This window comes from Myxocyprinus asiaticus, chromosome 1 (assembly GCF_019703515.2).
Source record: "Myxocyprinus asiaticus isolate MX2 ecotype Aquarium Trade chromosome 1, UBuf_Myxa_2, whole genome shotgun sequence".
Lineage (NCBI taxonomy): Eukaryota > Metazoa > Chordata > Actinopteri > Cypriniformes > Catostomidae > Myxocyprinus > Myxocyprinus asiaticus.
Window position 1 is genome coordinate 12,138,369 of NC_059344.1, and position 23,051 is coordinate 12,161,419.

Consider the following 23,051-nt stretch of genomic DNA (forward strand, 5'->3'; position numbering starts at 1 on the left):
ACACTGCATATGATGTCAGACCATATCAGGATGCATTACAAATGACATGCAACTACAGTAAATGTGTGTCATGATAATTCAGTGCAACCGTAGAAATACACTTTTTTAACAGACTGTAATGATGCGTTTCCGCCTTATTTAGCAGTGTAAATCTAGCAAACTTTTTATATGATAATTTTTTTAAATATTGAGTTTAAGTTTATAACATAATGCTTTGTGTTATATTCCCCTGAAATTAGTTTAAAAAAATGAATTACCACAGCTGTGAGGGGGTTTTGATTATAGCTGCTTAGAGAGTGACAGTAAATTTGGCATCTTCTCCCATTGTACTGTCTTAATCCACAACTCTCTATTTTTATTTATTTTTTCTTCAGGAAAGTCATTCAAATGTAATAGTGGACTTTTTCTTTTGCTCTTGGAGCAAATGTGTAAGTGAAAATAATATTTGCTATGATCTCCCATTCACACACATTCACCGCTGTCGAAGTTTACCCTGCAATCGTTTACTTCCGCGTTCCAAAACCCAGAGTGTGAAAAAGGTCTATTGTTCTTGAACAAGAGATATCTCTTCTGTGCTTGTCTACTCTTCAGCCTCCATTTATATGTTACAAAATTATCATGGTAATAATAATAGCCTATGGTACTATATGTTATATTTTATATTCCAAAATAACATTATTAAAATTACATATATACATACATCAAAGTGGCTGGTAAAATTGGTCATTCACCTGCCACTGTGGCTGGTGGGCAAAAAAGTTAATTTCATACCCTGCATACTGTATAACACATTATAATATACTTTATATCTCAGTAACTATAAGGTTTATATATATATGTGTGTGTGTGTTTTATTCATTCAGATTCATTCTATATGGCCATAATTAAATTGCCCCTCTGACTATATATATATAGAGAGAGAGAGAGAGAGAGAGTATATAGTCAGAGGGGCAATTTAATTATGGCTGTATAGAATGAATCTGGCAAACACAGGTGGAGAAATAAAAGACATGTTAGACTGTAGCATAGGAATAATAATTCAGAGAAATGCAATGTCCTATTCAATATACAGTACAGTGTCATGTACAATGAAAAATATGGAATATATAATGCTGTGTGAAATATACAACAATGTTAAGTTGACTAAAATGTTTATCATTTTTAATATATTTTTTAAATAAAATATAATAAGAATAATAATATAAACTTAATAATGATAAATAAAAATGTTAATATTTTGTACAATGAGATATTGTTATTAGCCATTGAAAATCTAATATAGGTTGACAATCTTCTCTTTTAAAAATGTTAGCTTTTTATTTGTCTGGTTATTCCACATAAACAATAAGCTGGCATAACAGTGAAGTGATTGGGAACCAGTGAACCAGTCCAGCACTGAACTGACCTTACTATCTGTGTTCTTTTCATCAGGGAAGTCGAGGTGACCTGCTTGTGTCTCTGTGTTATAATCCCACTTCCAACAACATCACTGTGAGCATCATAAAAGCACGCAATCTCAAAGCCATGGACATTGGGGGAACATCCGGTATGAACGTATGCCTCCTATTTCTTCTGTAAAATGTATGGTGGACTTCTGAAGTCTATGGGTGGTTGTTAAGAGTCTAGATGAGGAGTAGATAAAAGCATCAGCCAAATGTATAAAGGAGTGGATAAAAGCATCAGCCAAATGTATAAATGTAAATGACACATAAAATGTAGACCTTGAATGCTCTGTGAGTTGCTTTCCCAAGCATCTTCTAAATGGATAAATGTAAATATAATTTAATAGTTCTTTAATGTTATGTGCATTTTACTGAATGCTTATGGGATTTCTATGAAAAAGGAGTATTCTTGTCAAGGTGCCATCTGCAGAGTAATCATTATTGCACCAAGCACTTTTTTAATATAATTTAGAATTTCATAACAGGAATTCTAATTCCCTCTCATCGCCTGGACTCGACTCACTGTGGACTATTTCTACTTTGTGGGTGTTTCAGACCCCTACGTTAAAGTGTGGCTGATGAACAAAGATAAACGAGTGGAGAAGAAGAAGACAGTGGTGATGAAGAGGTGTTTGAATCCTGTGTTTAATGAGTCGTTCCCCTTTGATGTCCCTGCTCACGTCCTCAGAGAGACAACCATCATCATCACAGTCATGGACAAGGACAGACTGAGTCGCAACGATGTCATTGGCAAGGTGTGATGTGAAGGGGATACACACACACTCGCATACACTCGAGGGCTGGGCAATGTACTGTATATAGAGCCCGACCAATATGGGATTTTTGAGATTGATGCCGATACGATTTTAGAGAGGGAAAATTCACCGATATGGTGGCCAATATAGCTAATTTTTGAGCTGGAATGAAAACAGACTTTTTCTATGTGGATTGTGCACCGATTTTGCACCGATATGACTATGCAAAGGTACTCAGAAGGCTGCTTTCTTAAACAAATATTTTTTATCAAAGAACATTTGACATTATTATTATACTTTGTCAACAAATTCTAGAAATGAACACTGAGAAAATAAAGAATAAATAAAAATACAATAAATAGCTTAATAAACATCAGTACTGTTAGTATAAGTCAATTGCTGATCATTAAAATAAAGAATAAATAAAAAATAAAATAAATAGCAAAATAAACATCAGTACTGTTTAGTATCAGTCAATGGCTGACCATTAAAATAAAGAATAAATAAAAATAAAATACATAGCTAAATAAACATCAGTACTGTTTAGTATCAGTCAATGGCTGACCATTAAAATAAAGAATAAATAAAAATAAAATAAATAGCTAAATAAACATCAGGGGCCGGTTGCACCAGCTATACGTACGTTACAACTTAGCCTAGTTGTGGCGTAAATGGCCACTAAGTCACAATTTATGCTCTACTAAATATTTGAGCATTGCACCATCAAAACTTAGGTAGAACGTAACACTACGTATAAACTAAATATATACGGCAGCCTCCGACCAGGAGTAATGGATGGAATAAAAAAGCAGACTCATTATAAACATCAATGAGCTCATGTTTTGGTTGACAGGCATCAGTTCTTTCAACATATATGATGATGCTGGCATTTACACTCATTTACATTTACGAGAGAGAGAAAAAAAAAAAACTTAAGCGGCTCTTCAGCATGAAACCGATCTAACGGTGCCGTTTTTAGGGTGCGTCACCCGGTGTCAAGTTTCAACACATTTAAAATATATACAGGTGCATCTCAATAAATTAGAATGTCGTGGAAAAGTTCATTTATTTCAGTAATTCAACTCAAATTGTGAAATTCGTGTATTAAATAAATTCAATGCACACAGACTGAAGTAGTTTAAGTCTTTGGTTCTTTTAATTGTGATGATTTTGGCTCACATTTAACAAAAACCCACCAATTCACTATCTCAAAAAATTAGAATATGGTGACATGCCAAACAGCTAATCAACTCAAAACACCTGCAAAGGTTTCCTGAGCCTTCAAAATGGTGTCTCAGTTTGGTTCACTAGGCTACACAATCATGGGGAAGACTGCTGATCTGACAGTTGTCCAGAAGACAATCATTGACACCCTTCACAAGGAGGGTAAGCCACAAACATTCATTGCCAAAGAAGCTGGCTGTTCACAGAGTGCTGTATCCAAGCATGTTAACAGAAAGTTGAGTGGAAGGAAAAAGAGTGGAAGAAAAAGATGCACAACCAACCGAGAGAACCGCAACCTTATGAGGATTGTCAAGCAAAATCGATTCAAGAATTTGGGTGAACTTCACAAGGAATGGACTGAGGCTGGGGTCAAGGCATCAAGAGCCACCACACACAGATGTGTCAAGGAATTTGGCTACAGTTGTCGTATTCCTCTTGTTAAGCCACTCCTGAACCACAGACAACGTCAGAGGCGTCTTACCTGGGCTAAGGAGAAGAAGAACTGGACTGTTGCCCAGTGGTCCAAAGTCCTCTTTTCAGATGAGAGCAAGTTTTGTATTTCTTTTGGAAACCAAGGTCCTAGAGTCTGGAGGAAGGATGGAGAAGCTCATAGCCCAAGTTGCTTGAAGTCCAGTGTTAAGTTTCCACAGTCTGTGATGATTTGGGGTGCAATGTCATCTGCTGGTGTTGGTCCATTGTGTTTTTTGAAAACCAAAGTCACTGCACCTGTTTACCAAGAAATTTTGGAGCACTTCATGCTTCCTTCTGCTGACCAGCTTTTTAAAGATGCTGATTTCATTTTCCAGCAGGATTTGGCACCTGCCCACACTGCCAAAAGCACCAAAAGATGGTTAAATGACCATGGTGTTGGTGTGCTTGACTGGCCAGCAAACTCACCAGACCTGAACCCCATAGAGAATCTATGGCGTATTGTCAAGAGGAAAATGAGAAACAAGAGACCAAAAAATGCAGATGAGCTGAAGGCCACTGTCAAAGAAACCTGGGCTTCCATACCACCTCAGCAGTGCCACAAACTGATCACCTCCATGCCACGCCGAATTGAGGCAGTAATTAAAGCAAAAGGAGCCCCTACCAAGTATTGAGTACATATACAGTAAATGAACATACTTTCCAGAAGGCCAACAATTCACTAAAAATGTTTTTTTTATTGGTCTTATGATGTATTCTAATTTTTTGAGATAGTGAATTGGTGGGTTTTTGTTAAATGTGAGCCAAAATCATCCCAATTAAAAGAACCAAAGACTTAAACTACTTCAGTCTGTGTGCATTGAATGTATTTAATACACGAGTTTCACAATTTGAGTTGAATTATTGAAATAAATGAACTTTTCCACGACATTCTAATTTATTGAGATGCACCTGTATATAGGATATTAATATGAATAAATGTCTATTTTTACAGCCTGTTGTATTAGTATTTATCACCCCTCATTTATTTTAGATACAGTTCCTATATATTATTATTTACACAGGGCAAATATACTATTTATTAAATCTACTTTTATTACGTATCCTATTTTAATGTCTGGAAAACCAGACTTTTTATAAATGCAACGATTGGAATTGTTCAGTTGAAAGGGGTACCAAACTGTGAATCCTGAACAAAACAGTTTGGTGACTACATGTTTACACATTAGCTTCCACTCAGCTGACAACAATGAAAGTAGCTATGTGATTAGCTTGTTAGCTATAAGCTCATTGTCACGGAGAGTAAAAGATGGACTTTATTTACTTTCCAGCATTGTGTCTCACAAACTAAGTAACAGCGAAGCGTGAAATCAACACTCAGCAGATACAATCCACCACCATTACTGAGTGCACTGACAAACTATAGCTGGCTAACAGTAAACAGATGTGATAAACATGAGTGACATGGTTGTCAGGGACAGGGTTAACGTTATATTAGTTAAATAAAATGATGGGGTAATTTTTTATTAACTGTCCAGTATGTATTTCACAAACTAGTTAGCTATTTAATGAGAAGAGATCGCTCAAATCCACATCGTTTAACTCCGCCCTGTCTGCAGAGCCACCGTCAGTTCAGAGTCAGCTCTGTCAACAATGGAGTCGGAGTGCGCTCTGCTGGACAAACTATGCTATGTCACCAATTCTAAAGCATTGTTTTCTGCATTATATGTTCTGAAAAAATGTTTTCATATCGGCGCATATCGGTAAAATATACGCCGATACCGATATATCGGTGAAAGGCTAATATCGGCCGACCGATATATCGGTCGGGCACTAACTGTATATATACTATATCTGTTTTTGAATGTACTGATTTTGAAATAACAATTACTGTATATTTAAACATTTAATTTGTATGCGTCATAATCATTTACGTGAATCGTTGAATCAAAGTTTCGAATCGATTGACTGAAATGGGCACTTTGAACTGAATCATGGTAATGAATTGAACTTACTATCTGTAAAGCTATTTTTATTACTGAAGTTTAAGTCAGAGATGCTATTAAAATGCTTTCACACTTGCAAGTCATGAGACAAGGGAAGATTGCGAAACAAGTGTAATGGTATCCTCTTTAGGAAACTTAATGGGGTCATGACATGCCTTTTTTTATTATTTTGAAATTTTCCTTGAGATTAACTTTAAATTAGTTAAATATTAGTAAATTAGTTTTTTGCACAAAAAAACAGTCATGTATTTGTAAAACACAATCATGTTTTACTCTCGTTCTGACCTGTCAGAAACGCTCACTTTTGGTGCTGCTTCTCCTTTAAGACTTGACAGTAAACTCCCAATGTTCTGATTGGCTCTCTGCTTCTGACTGACCTGCTCCTTGATGAGGCACTGCTCACCGCTACTGGGCTGGGATACAGAAGTAATAAGGTCAAGTAGGCATTTGTTGTTGTGGAGGCAGTCAGATGCATATGTATACCACAGTGTGAAATCACAGTGTAGAGGAAGTAGTGAATGAGTCGTTGTGGCAGCTTGGTTTCAACAAATGTTCTTTTTGCAGTGTGGAGGAAGTTTTGAGTTCTGAAACTTACAGTATGTTTTTATAGTACAGTGACCTCTTATTTGTCAAAAAATGTCATGACCCCTTTAAATAAAAAGTGCATTAAAATAAGAAAGTGCATTAAAATTATTGCCATATTTACAGTGTTGCTTCATTCAATCTGTAATCTCCAGCTAAATTTTCATGAATATATTGATTATTTAATGTATCTCCCAGCATATATACACACTCGTGAACCAGACAGTATTTACAGTATATCAGTCATGCCACAAGGACAGAGTATACCGAACAACATCACTTGCAGCAAACTGTTGCAAACAACTCATTACCAGCACAAAGGCCAGATTAAAAATCTCAACAATATTCACTTATACAAAAATAAGCATGTTTGGGTCTTGCAAGATGTGTAATTGCTGCTAATTTTGTTACCATTCCACCTTCTTCTTTTTTCACACTATATTTGTAGATCTATCTCTCATGGAAGAGTGGCCCAGCGGAGGTAAAACATTGGAAAGACATGATGAGCCATCCGCGCACTGCCGTTGCCCAGTGGCACGCTCTCAAAGCTTGAAGGGCCGGTCCACCAAAAGTAAACAAAACCCATCAAAACCCTGTTGATATGCACAAGTTTAAACACAGGGACCAAAAGCCATCCAACTATCTTTCTTTCTCTCTCTGTCTGTCTTTCTCTCTTTCTCCCTTCTCAATTTTTTCCTGCAGTTTGGTTATGAAGAGACTGCTTTTGTTTACCACTTTTATTTTTCCCACCAAAAAAGAGGCTAAGCACTGCCAAGAAGATTTGAAGAGAAATTCCTATGTAATGGAGATGTAAACAGACTCGTCTTCCTTGAGAAAAAAGTCTGACAACTCAACTGTTCTTTGAACAGCTGGACCGCCAAACAGGGTGACATCTATCATTGAACTTCATTCACTGAAATTGAAACAGCTGAAAACAATCCATAAAACAGCCACTTCTATTTTTTTGTCTCACCTCCCTCATGCCGTCACCTCTAAGCATACGGAAAGATCCGGAAGGATCGCAACCACAGTGCAATACCTAGTTGAAAGGGGGATGAACTTGTTGTTTGTTGGACTTTGTCACCTCTTGATGTTTTTCTCAGAACAGTGTAAAAAATTGCTCTTTCGCTGGAACTCTTCGTTGTCTGTATGTACTGTGGGTGCTGTTATGTGACAGAAAAAAATGAGGTTTGTTTTTTTGAAAAACAAGAAAAACATACAAATTCAAACTCACTTAAATTGATTTGATCAGTTCAAGTGCATGGAGGAAAAATTTGAAAAATGTTGAGAATTGAGTGAGAATTGTAAAAATTGTTTGTGGGTTTGTCTTAGACTCACAACATAGGTCTACTCTACACATGCACTTGAACGCAACCACTTGAGCATGACTAGCATTACGAAATGTGTCTGAGTGCAATGCGTAATGCAAAACTAGTATGTGTTGCATTCTTTGCATTGCCGCAAGGTCAGTTTTCTCTTTCAGGTCAACTACTATAGTGGCGAAGCCACAGTTTGAAAATAATCTTAACATGTTCATAGCTAGCTACCTGAACAATAACCCATCCACTTTAATGGCACAGCAATTTAAAAGTAACTCTATCATCCCCATGAGTACTAAAGGCTAAAGTACTCTTAGTTTTTCTGTGTTGCTGATCGGATTGGCACAGTATGCATGGGGCAAATTTCGCCTTGTCTGTGCGCATCGTCTGCGCATGCGCCTGCCGTATTAAAAGTTAACTGTACTAAAAGAGTATTGCAAAGCAGTCGAAATATGCACGCGTCGAACGCGTTCATATTTGCACGTGGTCAAAAGAGCATACTTTAAAAGGCTAAGCACTCGACCCTGTGCGAGGCGATCCGGTACACAGAAAAACGAAGTATACTTGAGCCTTAAGATTTGTTATTGCCACAGTAATGCAAGAATGCATACTAAGTATGTAGGCTACCATGCACCTGCAATGCTTTGGCCCAGTGTTTCCATCTGCAGTTGAGTACTTGTGTAGATGTTTCTGGCCTTACAGTTAAACATAGACCATTAAAATGTATTTCCAAAGCAAAGAGCGGTAGAGAAGATAGGGTTGTGTATGTATGCGAGTCTGTATTTGCACACACCTGTGTGTTTGAAGTGTGTGTTGGCATTGGAGCCAGAACTGTAGGAATCCTTTTATCTAAAGCAGCATTCCTCATGCAATGCACATGTCTTGCAGAGGGTTGCATCAACCACTTAACCAGTATGCAATTACACTGCCAATGTGAGTTCAACCGCTGCCAATATGCTTTTCATTTGTTTTCAGACAGTTCATTTCCAAAAGGGCTGGGTGAGTTGTAAATGTCCTTCGAAATTAAGATATACATTTAAGTGAACTAAATCCTAAGAAAAAGAGATAAGTGAAACCAGAAAATATAACGCAAGTCATGTAACTGTTTGAATTGTTTGTGCGTCTGTTGATTAGTGTGTATTTGTTTGTCACAGTCAGTTGTCAATGTGTTGAGGATTGGATTACAATGGTCAAATGATTGATTCGTAAGTAAGTTACATTTAGTTGTTACTTATGCTGCCTTCAAGTCTTCCTGTGAAGTTCCTACTTACGAGTTCGGAAATTGTAATTACGACATTATTCGATTTTGGTTGGATAAAAATAGACAAATTGTCCAAATTTATGCTCATTGATGCTTAATCTGGGTAGGAAATCATGGTTTGGTCAGGCAAGTTTGTCAGTACATAAACCGACTAAATCAGGGGTTTTTAAACTGTAAGCCTGTATAAATATACTGTATATATCTCCACTTAAACAGCAGTACATCCTGGCCACTTATTTGAAGTTTTATCAGGTATTGTCCTCTAGTGTTATATTATCAAAATTCTTCATATGTCAGGTGATGGAGCAATTCACCAATGATGATCAATAACCTCAAATTCAGACTGATATGCTATAAATATTTCTTTTAATCAAATGAAACCGTATTTTATTAAAAATACATGTTTGTTTTTATGATAATGGGATTACTTAACTGTTTTTTAGCCTATATTTGTGATAAACTTGCATCACATGAGCTAGTCTCTGTCTCAATTTGAAACTGCACTTGTCACAAACACATGAATACACATCGACCCAATATCACATTGAACTCGTAATAATGGACACGTTGGAATTTTGTTCCACATATTTTCGGATTTTCTACCTACATGCCGCCACATGAGTTCTCCGGTATTTTTTCTCCCTCAATATAACAGCGCGCACACACACTCTCTGAGTGAGAGCAGGGAGATTTCAGAGAGCAGCGTATATTTGAGAGCACGCGTTCAGTTTTGTCGCGCAGCCGGTACATGAATGCGCTCTCGCGTGCATGTTGTGCGCTCAACATTAACAGTATTATAATGCCATAGAGCTATGGTCTATTAAGCTGGAATATGGTCTGTAAAGCTATTAATTTAAACTTTTCTTAAAAATAAATTTTTATGGTGTTTATTTATCTTTTGATTTTACTTTTCTCCGCGTGTCCCCTGACATGCTCTGGCACCCCCCTAGGGAGGCGCGCCTCCCAGTTTGAAAACCGTGGGACTAAATGAATAGTATTTCATGCTGTTGTTCATCAACAGGACACAAAATGTTTACAAACTCAAATGTACAGTCCACATTCACAGTCACGTTTTATAAAAAGAAAATTCCACGGGTAATTTGTCAGAATACAATTCATTACGGCAGGCGTTATAGCGTTAGCGTAAACTTGTCTAAGTACAATCAGTTTTCTCTTTCGATTCAACTACTGTCGTGTCGGAGAAACAGTTAAAATTTTAACAAAATTGTCAATTTAATTTGGGGCTCAAAGAAAATCCTGATCGTTCTACTGGTAATTTGTGCTTGTAGCATAAGGAATCTTGTAAATACGATTATTCCTACATGACTTGAAGGCAGCATTAGCCCAGCTTTCAGACTAGTGTTATAACATAAATGCCAAGTTTCTTTTAATTGTAGATGGGAACTGATACAAGTCCACAGGATATAATAGCAATACTATTATATGTTGTTTTCTGTCTCTTAAAGTGTTACTTATGTAATGGAGAAAAGGCAGATATAGAAAGGGAAGATTGTTACCCGATTGTTACCATGTCAACAGTAAAATTAAACCTAAGGTTCACCATTATGAAAAATGACTATTGATATTATTAACACAGACCTCAAATGGTCCTTAAGATGACTAAACCTCTTTGAAGAAGCTAACTGCTTTATCCATACTTGAAATAAAAAGTCAATGTACTGTAGATAAGCAATATTAATGTTAAAACATTTATAAGGTAAATGTAAGGAATCTCTTCAGGGTAAGGACTTACGGTCATATTTGTACTGCTTTAAATACACAGATATACACATACAAACACATAAGCAGTCCTTTCAGGAAGTGAAACAACATATGACCTTTCTCCCCTCCATATGCCTGTGTCACATCAGATGTGAATATCACTGCCAGACGCTTCCCACAGCATGTCGTCCCGCCCAGAAAAATCGTGATAACAGTAAAGCACTTACAATGGAAGTACACTTGGCAAGGCAATAAAAAGTAAAGCCACAAAACCTAGTAATAGAATTGCTTACTGATCTTATCTGTGCCAAGTTATATCCAATCTTATATCCAATCCATGTCAAGACCATATAGGCCTAACACTGTTAAACCAGATAACTTTCACATCGTACAAAAAGGAGACATGATGCAACTATCCATAATGCACTCTTTGCATACAGCATGCATATAATTATTTCTGACATGCATAACCAGAAGTTCACCCACCTAGAAAAATAGTCACACCTGAAAAAGGACTTTACATTTTGTTTTACTGAATAATTCATGTAAGTGCTTTATCAAAAACACAAGCATCACATTTGTGCTTTTATAACCTTCATATTTCCTCGCCCTTGTAGACTTGCATTGTAAGTGCCTTACTGTATCTGAAATGTATGCCCCTCATCCAACCCTGTCTCATAATAAGACGTAATAATTAGTATGAGATGGTGAAATCGTAAGAAAGCTGACGAGTCGATGAATGTTTTTTTTATTCCAATAGTGAAAAACTAACCATCAGATGATGTTACTACGTTTTTCCTTAGATTTAACTGCTAACCCAACCCTAAAGTCTAACCCTTTACCCAAACCCTAAACCTAGCCATGATGTCAACAGGAAACTTTTGTGTACCATGGAAGAAAGAAAACAGAGTATGGAATGAGATGAGAGAAGCGTATAACAGGTTATTAACATAAATTACATTAGTCATTTATATTGCATAAATAAATATGGAATGAGTAATAAAATTTGTTAATTGACATCCTTTCTTAAAGCAGTATTCCGGGTTCAATACAAGTTAAGCTCAATCAACAGCATTTGCGGCATAATATTGATTACCACAAAAATACATTTTGACTTGTCCCTCCTTTTCTTTAAAAAAAAAAAAAAAAAAAAAAAAAAAGAAGCAAAAATCTGGGTTATAGTGAGGCACTTACAATGGAAGTGAATGGGGGCCAATCTTTAAATGTTAAAATACTCACTTTTTCAAAAGTATAGCCACTAGACATAAACAATATGCTTGTAAACATGATTTTAGTGTGATAAAATCACTTACTAACCTTTTCTGGGTAAAGTTATTGCCAGTTTTACAACTTCGTTGCCATGACGATGTAATGACAACAAAATGACAATTTTAACAACTTTACAGCTCAAATAATACGAGTTTTAACAGAAAAGCCTTCATAAAATTATACGTTTCAAATTTCTGCCTTTAAACTCTCCAAAAATTGGCCACATTCGCTTCCATTGTAAGTGCCTCACTGTAACCTTGATTTTTGCTTTTTTAAAGAAATGGAGGGACATGTCGAAATTAATTTTTGTGGTAATCAACATTATGCCACAAATGCTGTCGATTGAGCTTAACTTGTGTTGAACCTGGAATATTCCTTTAAAATAAAGTGCTGGATAGGAGGCTAGCTAAAATGTGATGCCTTTATTGTATCGACTTGAAATTCTGTTTGTTGATTGGTTGGTTTCTATGGGACAAAAAGTTGTATGTTTTTGTGCGAGTCACCTAGTACCCTTTCCTACGATTTCACCATCTCGTACCAAATATTTTGAGTTGTCATGAGATTATGTTGCCCTCATCACAGGATTCGAGACAACGTTCCCAGTTTTCGATGGCCCTGCTTTTGTGAGTTGAGAACAATGAGCACTTAACATTATAAAGGATAGTAAATACAGAAGAGTGCACAAGTGAAACAGCATTCTTTGTTTTGTCTTGTCTTGTTCTATGACTCACCACGGTGAGGCAGCTAATGTGTGCTTGTCTGTTGTACTATATCCACAAATTTGATTTAAATTAATTTTTTTAACTGTTGAATTGCAAAAGTGAACTCCATTGTTTTCATCTTATGAAAAAAAAAATGCCAAACCAGGTTTAAAACAACCAGCATTTGAATGGTCACGTTTGTTGTCACAAAAACGGTTATGGACAAATGAATGTTCAATGACGGAGTTGAAACCGAACTTTGATGTATGTGTGCTTGTCAAATTAATGTTATCTGTGGAGCTTTGATTAAAAAAACTGATATTTCTCAGCATATCTGTGGTGTGCACAATATGATTTAACATAATGATGGTTTATTTTGGCATAAATGTACAGTGTAAATAGATGTAAATCTGTATATAAAAGAAGGAAACTAAAACGTTTTTTGATGTCTCTTGATTTATAAGTTGAGAGAATGGGGGAATTTTGCTTAAAAAGGCGGTTATAGCAGTAATTATGTGATAGATTTTTTTTCTTTTAGTAACTTGTTAGATTGTGTGAATGGTTTGTCCTTGCACAATTCTAATGTTCTTTAGGGGTTTTCTATCAAAAACATCAATCAGTTTAAGACATTGTGTTCTGATTTAAAAATAAAATAAAAAATAAAATAAGAAAATCATTCTGATGTTGCACCAGCTTTTTTGTTGTAATCTGAGTTAATCTGATTCATTTACAATTACCCAAATTGTAATGCCTCAACAGTGCTACCAGCATTCAAAATGAATCAGAGATTTCGTCTGTCTTTTGTTCAAAAGAATACAATTGATACTAATAAATCAAAATGTATGGAAAACACATCCTCTTTTAGTTTGAGAGGAATGATTTTTATGTCATGATGGTCTTTATCATAGAGCGTCTTGCTCTTCCAGGACACTACACCTGTCCTATCTGACGCAGCTCAGGAGTAGAAAATAACCTCAGTGGATGTACTCAGAGAAAAACTCTATTGCTCAGAGGATGCTCTTTCATAGCTCATGAGACATGATGGAGGTTTATTTTCTTTTATTTAAGTAACAGTTTAGTCTCAGATGGTTTTCTTGGAATTTCTTAGAAAAAGAAAAAATAGACTCAACAAAATTTTCAATTGTTGACCTACAGTAGAATATAGAGTAGAGCTATAAAATGTATTTAGAAAGCATAGTTCAGATAATTTGGTCCTGAAAGAAGTTAATGAGAAATGTTTGAATTCATATTAAGATCAATGTAAATTATAACTAAAATAATTAAAATACTAAATAATACTGTATATTCAAAGGGACATTTCTAGCATGCATGGAGTTTGTTTTGTTCTGAATTCCACAATGAAAACCCATTACGTGTTGACTGGGGAATTTCACTTGTAAGTGAGGATGAGCAGCTCTTCTTCATCCAGGCAGCGTTATGATCTCGCATGCATTGACTCTAAAAATAATTATAAGATTTATGCATTTCAATTTCAGAACAAAATTCCATCAAATTGAATTGAGTAATCATTAACAAAAGAATATAATAACTATATATATAAGTATTATTAATTTAATTTTGCTCAAATGTACAAAATTAGTTAATTTTGTAATTAACTTCAAAATGTGTTTATATTTAGAAAAATATTTTCTGGCCATTTTGTTGTGTTCTGGCTTAATTTTGTTGTCCTGTGGCTTTATTTAATTGTGTTTCATTGTAATTTTGTTGTGTGACTTTTCTGTTGTGTTGTTACTTAATTTTTGTTGTGTGGCTTTTTTTTTTTTTTTTTTGCTTTGCTAATTTGGTTGGGTTTTTGCACCTCTGGGCCACCGTATTGTATGCATAAACACGGCAATGCATGTGGAAAGGCAATTGATGAACACCTGTCTTAGCCAGGTGACCACTATTACCTGACTCTGTTGTGTTTTGTGAACACTAGGGGAACATTAATGCAAGAAGGAGTATTGCATATTTGTGAAAGAAATGGATGTACAGAGAAGGGAGCAACTGAGAGAGGGGCAAGGGATGAAATACATGGCTGTCACGACTCAAACACACACCACGCACATGCTCGATGCTGTAGAGGATGACAGGAATATGTCAGAGAAATGGAAAGAGAAACGAGAGAAGAGATGTGTGGGCGAAGATCACACACACACACACACACACATGAAACAAGCTGTAGGCAAATGCATAAATATGCAGCGTGCTTTCAACATTATTACCAGTAAATTCACAGGTGTGTGTGTGCATGCAGTACACCCTGCATAGGAAAAGGAAGATTGCAGCGTGCATCCCTAAAATTCTTGTCAATTTAACTTGTCAAGCTAGAAATGAAGTGACAGGTTCTAGGAACAGATCAAGAGAAACGGCACGGATGGTAAAGCAGCCCACAGAGTGAAGTGGTGGTGGAGAGAGATAAAATTGCAGAAGCATTTCTCTATGGATACAGAACATTTATTTAATGAGATTAAACACAAGATCATGGTTAGTGCAAAATCTCTATTAATTTGTCTTTGATGTCCACAGCTACGTGTAGAGGGCTACCCTGAGATTTGTAAAATTAGTCTGTGTGCTTTAGAGTCCACTTAAACATTGGCAAAATTCACTTTTAGCAGATATACACATTCAAATTGTACAGTCTCTGTTCTGACTTACACAGCACTCACTCTTTTTGACCAATCAAATGCTCTCTAGAAAAAGAAAATCCCTCCCCTTCATACCACCTGCCTCTGACTAGCGATAGCAGGTAGCAATTCATGTACATGGCTGTCATGTAATCTAAAGGTTATTGGCTTAAATAACCCTTTGATATGGCCCTTTGATATGTCCCACCCTAACTTCTTGTTTCAATAGGAAAATATCAACACAGGAGAGAAAACGTCCTGGTACTTTTGTAACCTCCGTTCCCTGGTGGAGGGAACAAGATGTTGTGTCGATGTAGTGACACAAGGGGTCGCCCTTGGGAGCCCCAAACACCTCTGATCTTTGAGAAATGGCCAATGGGAATTGGTGAGTGGAATTTGCATTCCACTCCCCCGGACATACGGGTATAAAAGGAGCTGGCTAGCAACCACTCATTCAGGTTTTGTGCTGAGGAGCCAAGACAGGGTCCCGGCCATTTCAGCGGGTAGTTCAGAGTTGTGGCAGGAGGGACACAACATCTCATTCCCTCCATCGGGGAACGGACGTTATGAAAGTAACCAGGACGTTTCCTATCTGTCACTCACTTGACGTTGTGCCAATGTAGTAACACTAGGGGTCCCTATACGAAGCACCACAACTAGCTGAACTGTGTTACGTGGACTGGCGGTGCGAGACGGGCAAACCATTGTGTGCCTCGTAGCCAGTACACCTGGCTGTCATGGGGACAGGCCGCCCCAGCCGTGGCCTCTTCTCTTCTTTTTTTCCCCAAAAAAGATTGGAAATCGTTCAGCTGGGGGCCATAAATGTCCGCGTTGGGGGGTGTCCATTCCCAAGGGGAAGACACTGCGGAGACCACATCCTGCCTGAAGGGGAGGCAATTGTGTGGAAATACGTCACATGGACTTACCGAGTCTTGTCAGCAGTGTCGCATGTGGAGAAGTCCCCGTGGTAGGTCCTACACAGAGGGGATGGAGCTCTACAAACACGGCGACCGGTGGCAGAGGGAAACTCTGCCCAAGGAAGACGGGGGGTTACCAACAGGGAAACCGTCTCACGGAAGATACATCACACAGGGTTACAAACAGGCAACCAGCGCATGTGGAGCACCTACCCCAGTACAGGGCCTAATAGCACACGTACTGGGCCGGCATCGAGTTTCTCCACGAACTCGCTTGCCACAGGGCTAAGGAGGAAGGACATCCAGGGTCCACGACCTCGTGAACACGGCTGGGGGGTAACAAGCGCATGTCTCTACCTCCAGGAGGGGAAAGGCGCTATACGCAAGCGGTACACCCGGCCAGTTGTCCCGCCAACTTACCTGTTCATACTTGACAACACACGGGATGAACCGGCTCAACCCAGAGATTGAGGAACCTTGCAAAGGTATTGGGTGTTGCCCAGCCCGCTGCTCTACCAATGTCTGCCAAAGAGGCGCCATTGGTTGGGGCCCAGGAGGCCGCCACACTCCTGGGGAGTGTGCCCAAAGCTCCAAGGGGGGGCGGCACATCCTGGACGTGGTATGCCAAAGCGATGGCGTCAACGACCCAGAGGGCGATGCTCTGTTTGGAGGCAGCGCTCCCATTCTGCTGTCCTCCGAAGCAGACAAAGAGCTGCTCAGAGCCTCTAAAACTCTGCGTGTGATCCAAATAGATGCGCAAAGCACGCACCGGACACAGCAATGAAAAGGCTGAGTCTGCCTCCTCCTGGGGCAGCTTCGCTTGCAAGATTCACCACCTGATCCCTAAACGGGGTCGTGGGAACCTTGGGTATATAGCTCAGTCAGGGCCTCAGGACCACGAGAGAGTATTCCGGACCGAACTCCAGGCACGTGTTGCTGACAGAGAACACCTGCAGGTCCCCTACCCTCTTGATGGATGTGAGCTCAGTCAGGAGGGCAGTCTTCAAGAGACTGCCTTTAGCTCAACTGACTCCAGGGGTCAAACGGGGCTTCCCGCAGGATCATGGAGAGATCCCATGAGGGAATGAGGCGTGGTCTGGGAGGATTCAACCTCCTTGCGCCTCTAAGGAACCTGATGATCAGGTCGTGCTTCTCTAAATACTTACTGTCATCTGCATTGTGGTGCGCCGCCATAGCAGCCACGTACACCCTCAAGGTGGGGAGGGGACAGCCGCCCCACCAGCCTCTCCTGCAGGAAGGAAAGCACCGAGCCGACTGCGCATCTCTGGGTGTCTTCGCATCGGGAAGAACACCACTTAGTGAACAGATGCCACTGCAAGGCATACAGGCACCTCGTAGAGGGAGCCCTAGCCTGAGTGATTGTGTCTACCACCACGGGTGGTAGGCCACTTAGGTCTGGTCGTGGGTGCCAGATGGTACCCCGTCCCTGAGAGAGGAGAACCCTCCTCAGGGGAATTCACCAGAGAGGGGCTGTTGCGAGGAGTGTGAGGTCCAAGACCCAAGTCTGGGTGGGCCAGCAGGGTGCCACTAGGATGACCTGCTCCTCATCCTCCCTGACCTTGCACAGCTGTGTGCCAGTGCATCTGTGCCGAGGGAAGCCTTGGTCAGGGCGTACCAGAGCGGGCAGTGGGAGGATACCCGGGAAGTGAACAGGCTTACCTGCGCTTGACTGAATTGACTCCAAACCAGCTGGACCACCTGGGGGTGGAGTCTCCACTCCCCCCTGAGCGTGACCTGCTGTGCTGTTGAGGTCGCACGGGATGTGAGTGGCTCGCAACGACTTGAGTCGCTGCTGACTCCAGAGGTGGCAGCGGGTGAGTTGCGACATGCGACACGAGCACAAGCCACCTTGGCGGCTACTGTACGCTACCATCGCCACGTTGTCTGTCCAGACCAATACGTGCTTGTCTTGGATCAACAGCCGAAGCCTCCGCAGGGCGAGCAACACTGCCAGCAACTCGAGGCAGTTGATATGCTAACGCAGTCGCGGCCCTGTCCAGGAGCCCGCGGCTGTGTTCCCATTACACACGCGCCCCAGCCATGCTCGGAGGCATCTGTCATAACCACGACGCGCCTGGGGTACTTGCTTTAAGGGGACTTAAGGAATGCAAGACCCGTCCAAGGGCTGAACAGGTAGTGGCAGATCTGCGTGATGACCACACGTTGTGTGCCGCCATGCCCATCTCGCGACTTGAGTCTGTGCTGAAGTGGTCTCATATGCATCGACCCGAGTGGTGTGACCGCCGTTGAGGACACCATATGCCCCAGGAGCCTCTGATTGCGTGCGCTCGCTCGTGAGGCATGCCATCATAGAGACTGAGTCTGGCAGCGACTGGGGAACAGCCTCCGTGGCCGTGGACGCTGGCAGTGGCAGGGAAACGGCCTCCGTGGCAGTGGATGCTGGCAGCGGCAGAGGAATAGGTGCCTTCCTCCTCCACTTCCAGGCAGAGGGAAGTACTGCTGATGTAGCAGCCTCCACCTCCTGGCGGTCAGCAGCAGTGGGCTCAGCCGAGGCGTCCACCTCCGTGTGGGGATTGCCCTCGTCCTTGGGTTGGGATGAGGATGAGAAGTCTCCTGAGGCACCAGCTGTGATCAGTTCTTCCCATTTAAGGGCTTGCCTGACTGACTCAAGAAGGTACTCATTTCACCCCATTCTGGGATACAGGATCTAATAGGTTCATTCAGACATGCCCAAAAAAGATCAATTAGGCAGGTCTGATTGTATCCCAGACCCGAGGACATTGACCAAATTTCTAGGGCATATCCCCACATGGACTTGTCCTCAAGCCTTACCTCATGCAGCCTCTTGCCGTGCTCAGCATGCTGGCGAGCAGGTGAACCAGTAAAAAAAAAAATCTCCGTTGGGTCCATCTTGGCCAATTCATAATGTCACGGATTGAGAGGCTCAGGACCCAAATGCAGAGTGAAAAATAAAGGTTTATTAAATACAAAAATAAAACACAAAAATCCAACATAAAACTCCCACGAGGGGGAAAAGGGTAATCCAGGCTGGGGCAGGTGGAAACAGGACTGACCGGACCAAAACAGGAACCAGGTGGGGGAAACAGGACCGACAGGGAAGACTGAACACACAAGCAAGATCAACTGGAAACACTAACACACAGACTGGAAACAAGACAGCAAACTGGACAGCAAACACCAGGAGACTAAAACAGGGAGAGAAATCAAATGGGTTAAAGGGGACAGGTGAGGAAAATTAACTAATAATAAGCAAACAAGTAGGCGGGGTATGACGTAGAACAGAGAGACGCGGTGATACAGAAACAAAACAAAGCCACATGCTCTCACAAGACAACAAAACACCTGAATGGCATGAGCACACATTGCTAAGACAATAAGGCAATATACGCCCATGCCAACCGAAAAACAAGACGAGAGAATGCATAGCAACAGCAAACAAAGCGATGCCACGCATTCTCAAGCTAAACAAAACCTGAGCGTACATCAAGAGGCACACGCGATGCACGCAACAGGTGACAAAAACAAGACAGGACACCTGTGCGACAGTTCGGCCACACACACACCCGACACCTTAGACCGAAGTGACCGAACCTCAGCACAACATGAAGAGAGCTCGCGACCCGGGCGCACAACGCAAAGCGGAAAGTCTCAGTAAAGTCAAACATCCGCTGAAGATGATGAAATTGGCAAAACTTCATCGAAAAGAGATTACACATTTTATGGATTGAATCCTAAACTGAGTATACTTCTTGAACTTCATATTAAAAGGTAGCCTACCCTGTGAGTTTACTTGTAAAAAAAGTTATGTTCAATTCATTCTTTAGGTTTAACAAACTTGTGTAATCCATTTCATCCCCCATTAATTGTATTAAATGTATATTGTGATAAATATGAAAAAAATATATATTGTGATAATATTTTTGGCCATATCGCCCAGCTCTAGTGTGGAATGTTGTTAGATATGTAATAAAAACTGCTTAATCTCAGGTATACCTTATACCGTTATTTGAATGTTAGGGACATTTATTGTTTCCCGAATTTTTGTTTCCATGTTTACAAGCAGGGGCAGTTCTAGGGTCAGTGGATATTCGGGGCTTAGCCAAGACCTCTGTGGATACATATGGAGTCATCCTTTGGAAAAAAAACTGGAATATAAAACACTTTATAAAAGTTGAAATGTTACATCTGTGAAGTGCCATTTATGTAGTACATTTTTAAATGAAATTAAAACTAACTTTCTAACCACTAAATTTTGTCTCAGCTTCAGATACGCTCGAAGATCAGAAAGTGTGTGCTTTTAATACTATAAACTTTAAATTTAAACATTATATTGTCCCTTTCGGCTTTCCGTATTTCAAAGCACATTGTGTACAATTGACAGTTTTGAAGCTTATTATTGATTTGTCTGGTATTTTAATTTGGTTTAGAAGAAAACAGGCTGTAAATAGAATAAAGCAGGTGATTATGAGAAAAAAAAAATAGCTGATTTTACTCTTCTAAAAAGAGTTTTGCAAAAAACGCAAATGTGACTTAAAGTTTGCGAATTCTTCAAGCACATCTGTATGACAGGTATCATTAATTCATATATATATTACTTAAAATTAAAATGCAATGTTAAAATATAATATGTTTTAGTATCATCTTGATACTGAAGCACTGGTACTTCTGACATCACAACAAGAGGATAAAAAGCATTCTAGGCTTAATGGAAAGCATTCATGGCTTAAGCCGTGGTAGCCCAGCCGTAGTGCTGCCAAAGTATACAAGTGTGTTCTTGTAACATTTTCTCCTGTCTTTGTGGGGCCTTTATCAACTTTGTTTCATTAACAGTACTGCAAGAACTTTACTAACATTTACGCAACCTTTAGATAACATTAGCCAGGGTTTTTGTAACATTCCTTGTTAGTTGGATGGGTTGCAGTATAGATTTGATTCACCGCTCGGTTTGCAGTGTAGATGTGTTAGGCAGCAGCGCATGCTTCATCATCTCCATAGAGACAGATGGCAGAGAGGTCAGTGAGATCACACAGCATGCTCTTTCAATGCTATATAAAGGCAGAGCTCACCTGCGAGCCAGGTATCAGACAGCCTCTCTGTCTGAGAGGTGTGTGTGCGTGTGTGTGTAAGCACACCAAGAGTGTATGTGTCTTTGTGTGTCCTTCAAAAAGCAGTCTTGTTCTTTCCATTTCCACTTCCTTTCTTTGTAAGCTTGGCAACAGTTCCATTTTTTTCTATTCTAAGTTTACTTTATGCAGGATTCTGGTTGATATGCACAGCAAACAGTCTCATAACATAATTTTAACATAATAAAAAATGTTCTTTTTACATTTTCTGCAGATTAGTCTAATGCTTACCCATGCAAAATTACGACTAGGATGCAAGGGCGTTGCTATGGTGTTACTTTAAAATTCAGCTAGACTCACCAATGATTACACCATCCAGGAGAGCCAGAAATCTTGGGGTAGTGTTTGACGATCAGTTGAACTTTATGGACCACGTCGCAAAGACAACCCGATCATGCAGATTTGCACTGTACAACATTAGGAAGATCAGACATTTCCTATCAGAGCATGCTACACAATTTCTTGTCCAAGTTCTTGTCATATCTAGACTGGACTACTGCAATGCTCTTCTGGCAGGACTTCCTGCATGTACAGTCAAACCTCTGCAATTGATCCAGAACGTGGCAGCACGCTTGGTTTTCAGCGCCTCTCTTCATCGGACTGCACTGGCTCCCAATTGTTGCTCACGTCAAGTTCAAGGAATTGGTTCCCCCATATCTACACTCACTACATCAAGCTTATGTGAAGCTTGTGATTGACGGGTGAACGGCGCCTTATGGTGCCACCTCACAGAGGCACAAAATCGTTTTCTCTGACTTTCACTTCCAACCTTCCACACTCCACCCCAGCAGCTGATTCTCTAACTACTTTCAAGAAACATCTAAAGACGCATCTCTTTCGAGAGCACCCAATCCTATTAGTGTGCTGTCTTTTTTCTGCCTTAAAAAAAAAATCTCACTCCATACTTTCAACACTGTCTCTCCCCTTACTCCCTGCTTGTACTTCTCTGAACAATTTGAAACTTTGTATTGCAGCACTTCTTATGTAATTGCTTCCTTAGGACAAATCGCTTTTGCTGTATTTCTCATTTCTAAGTCGCTTTGGATAAGAGCGTCTGCTAAATGAATAAATGTAAACGCATTTAGAGTGGTTTTCAGTGCATTGCTTTGTGGTTTCTTGGGTGCTCTGGTAAGTTTATTACTGGAAGTCTACTACTTAAAGGATTAGTTATCCCAAAAATAAATATTATCTCATAATTTACTCACCCTCATGCCATCCCAGATGTGAATGACTTTCTTTCTTCTTCAGAACACAAATTAAGATTTTTAGAAGATTATTTCAGCTCTATAGGTCCATACAAAAGGTGCCAACTTTTTGAAGCTCCAAAAAGCACATTTAGCCATCATAAAAGTAATCCATATGACTCCAGTGGATTAATTCATGTCTTCTAAAGCGAAACTAGGTGTGTGTAAGAAATAGATCAATATTTAAAACTTCTTTTACAAAATTTCATGAGGGACGAGGTCAAGCACGTTGGCAAGTTCACTCCAGAACTGACAGGTGAAATATTTAAAAAAAAATGGAAGTGCAGTGTTGTTTACAACTGAGAAGCATACAGTAGATAATCATACACAGAAGCCTCATTTGGCTGGTTTGGATACGTCAATTGCGGCACCATATTGGAACGGACAACAAGGAGAGCTGTTTGATTAAGTTTAAATGAAAGTGAAT

General features: G+C 39.8%; 1 protein-coding gene across 1 annotated transcript in view; it reads left to right on the top strand.

The window, feature by feature from the left end:
- LOC127445583 (synaptotagmin-7-like) overlaps positions 1-13,358 on the top strand; it is a 213,897-nt gene extending 200,539 nt beyond the window's left edge. The window contains exons 10-12 of the mRNA XM_051705738.1: positions 1,432-1,546; positions 1,998-2,197; positions 6,887-13,358. Coding sequence (XP_051561698.1) covers positions 1,432-1,546; positions 1,998-2,197; positions 6,887-6,991 — 420 coding nt within the window. The 3' untranslated portion in view covers positions 6,992-13,358. The remainder of the gene's footprint in view (positions 1-1,431; positions 1,547-1,997; positions 2,198-6,886) is intronic.
- Positions 13,359-23,051: the final 9,693 nt, after the last annotated feature.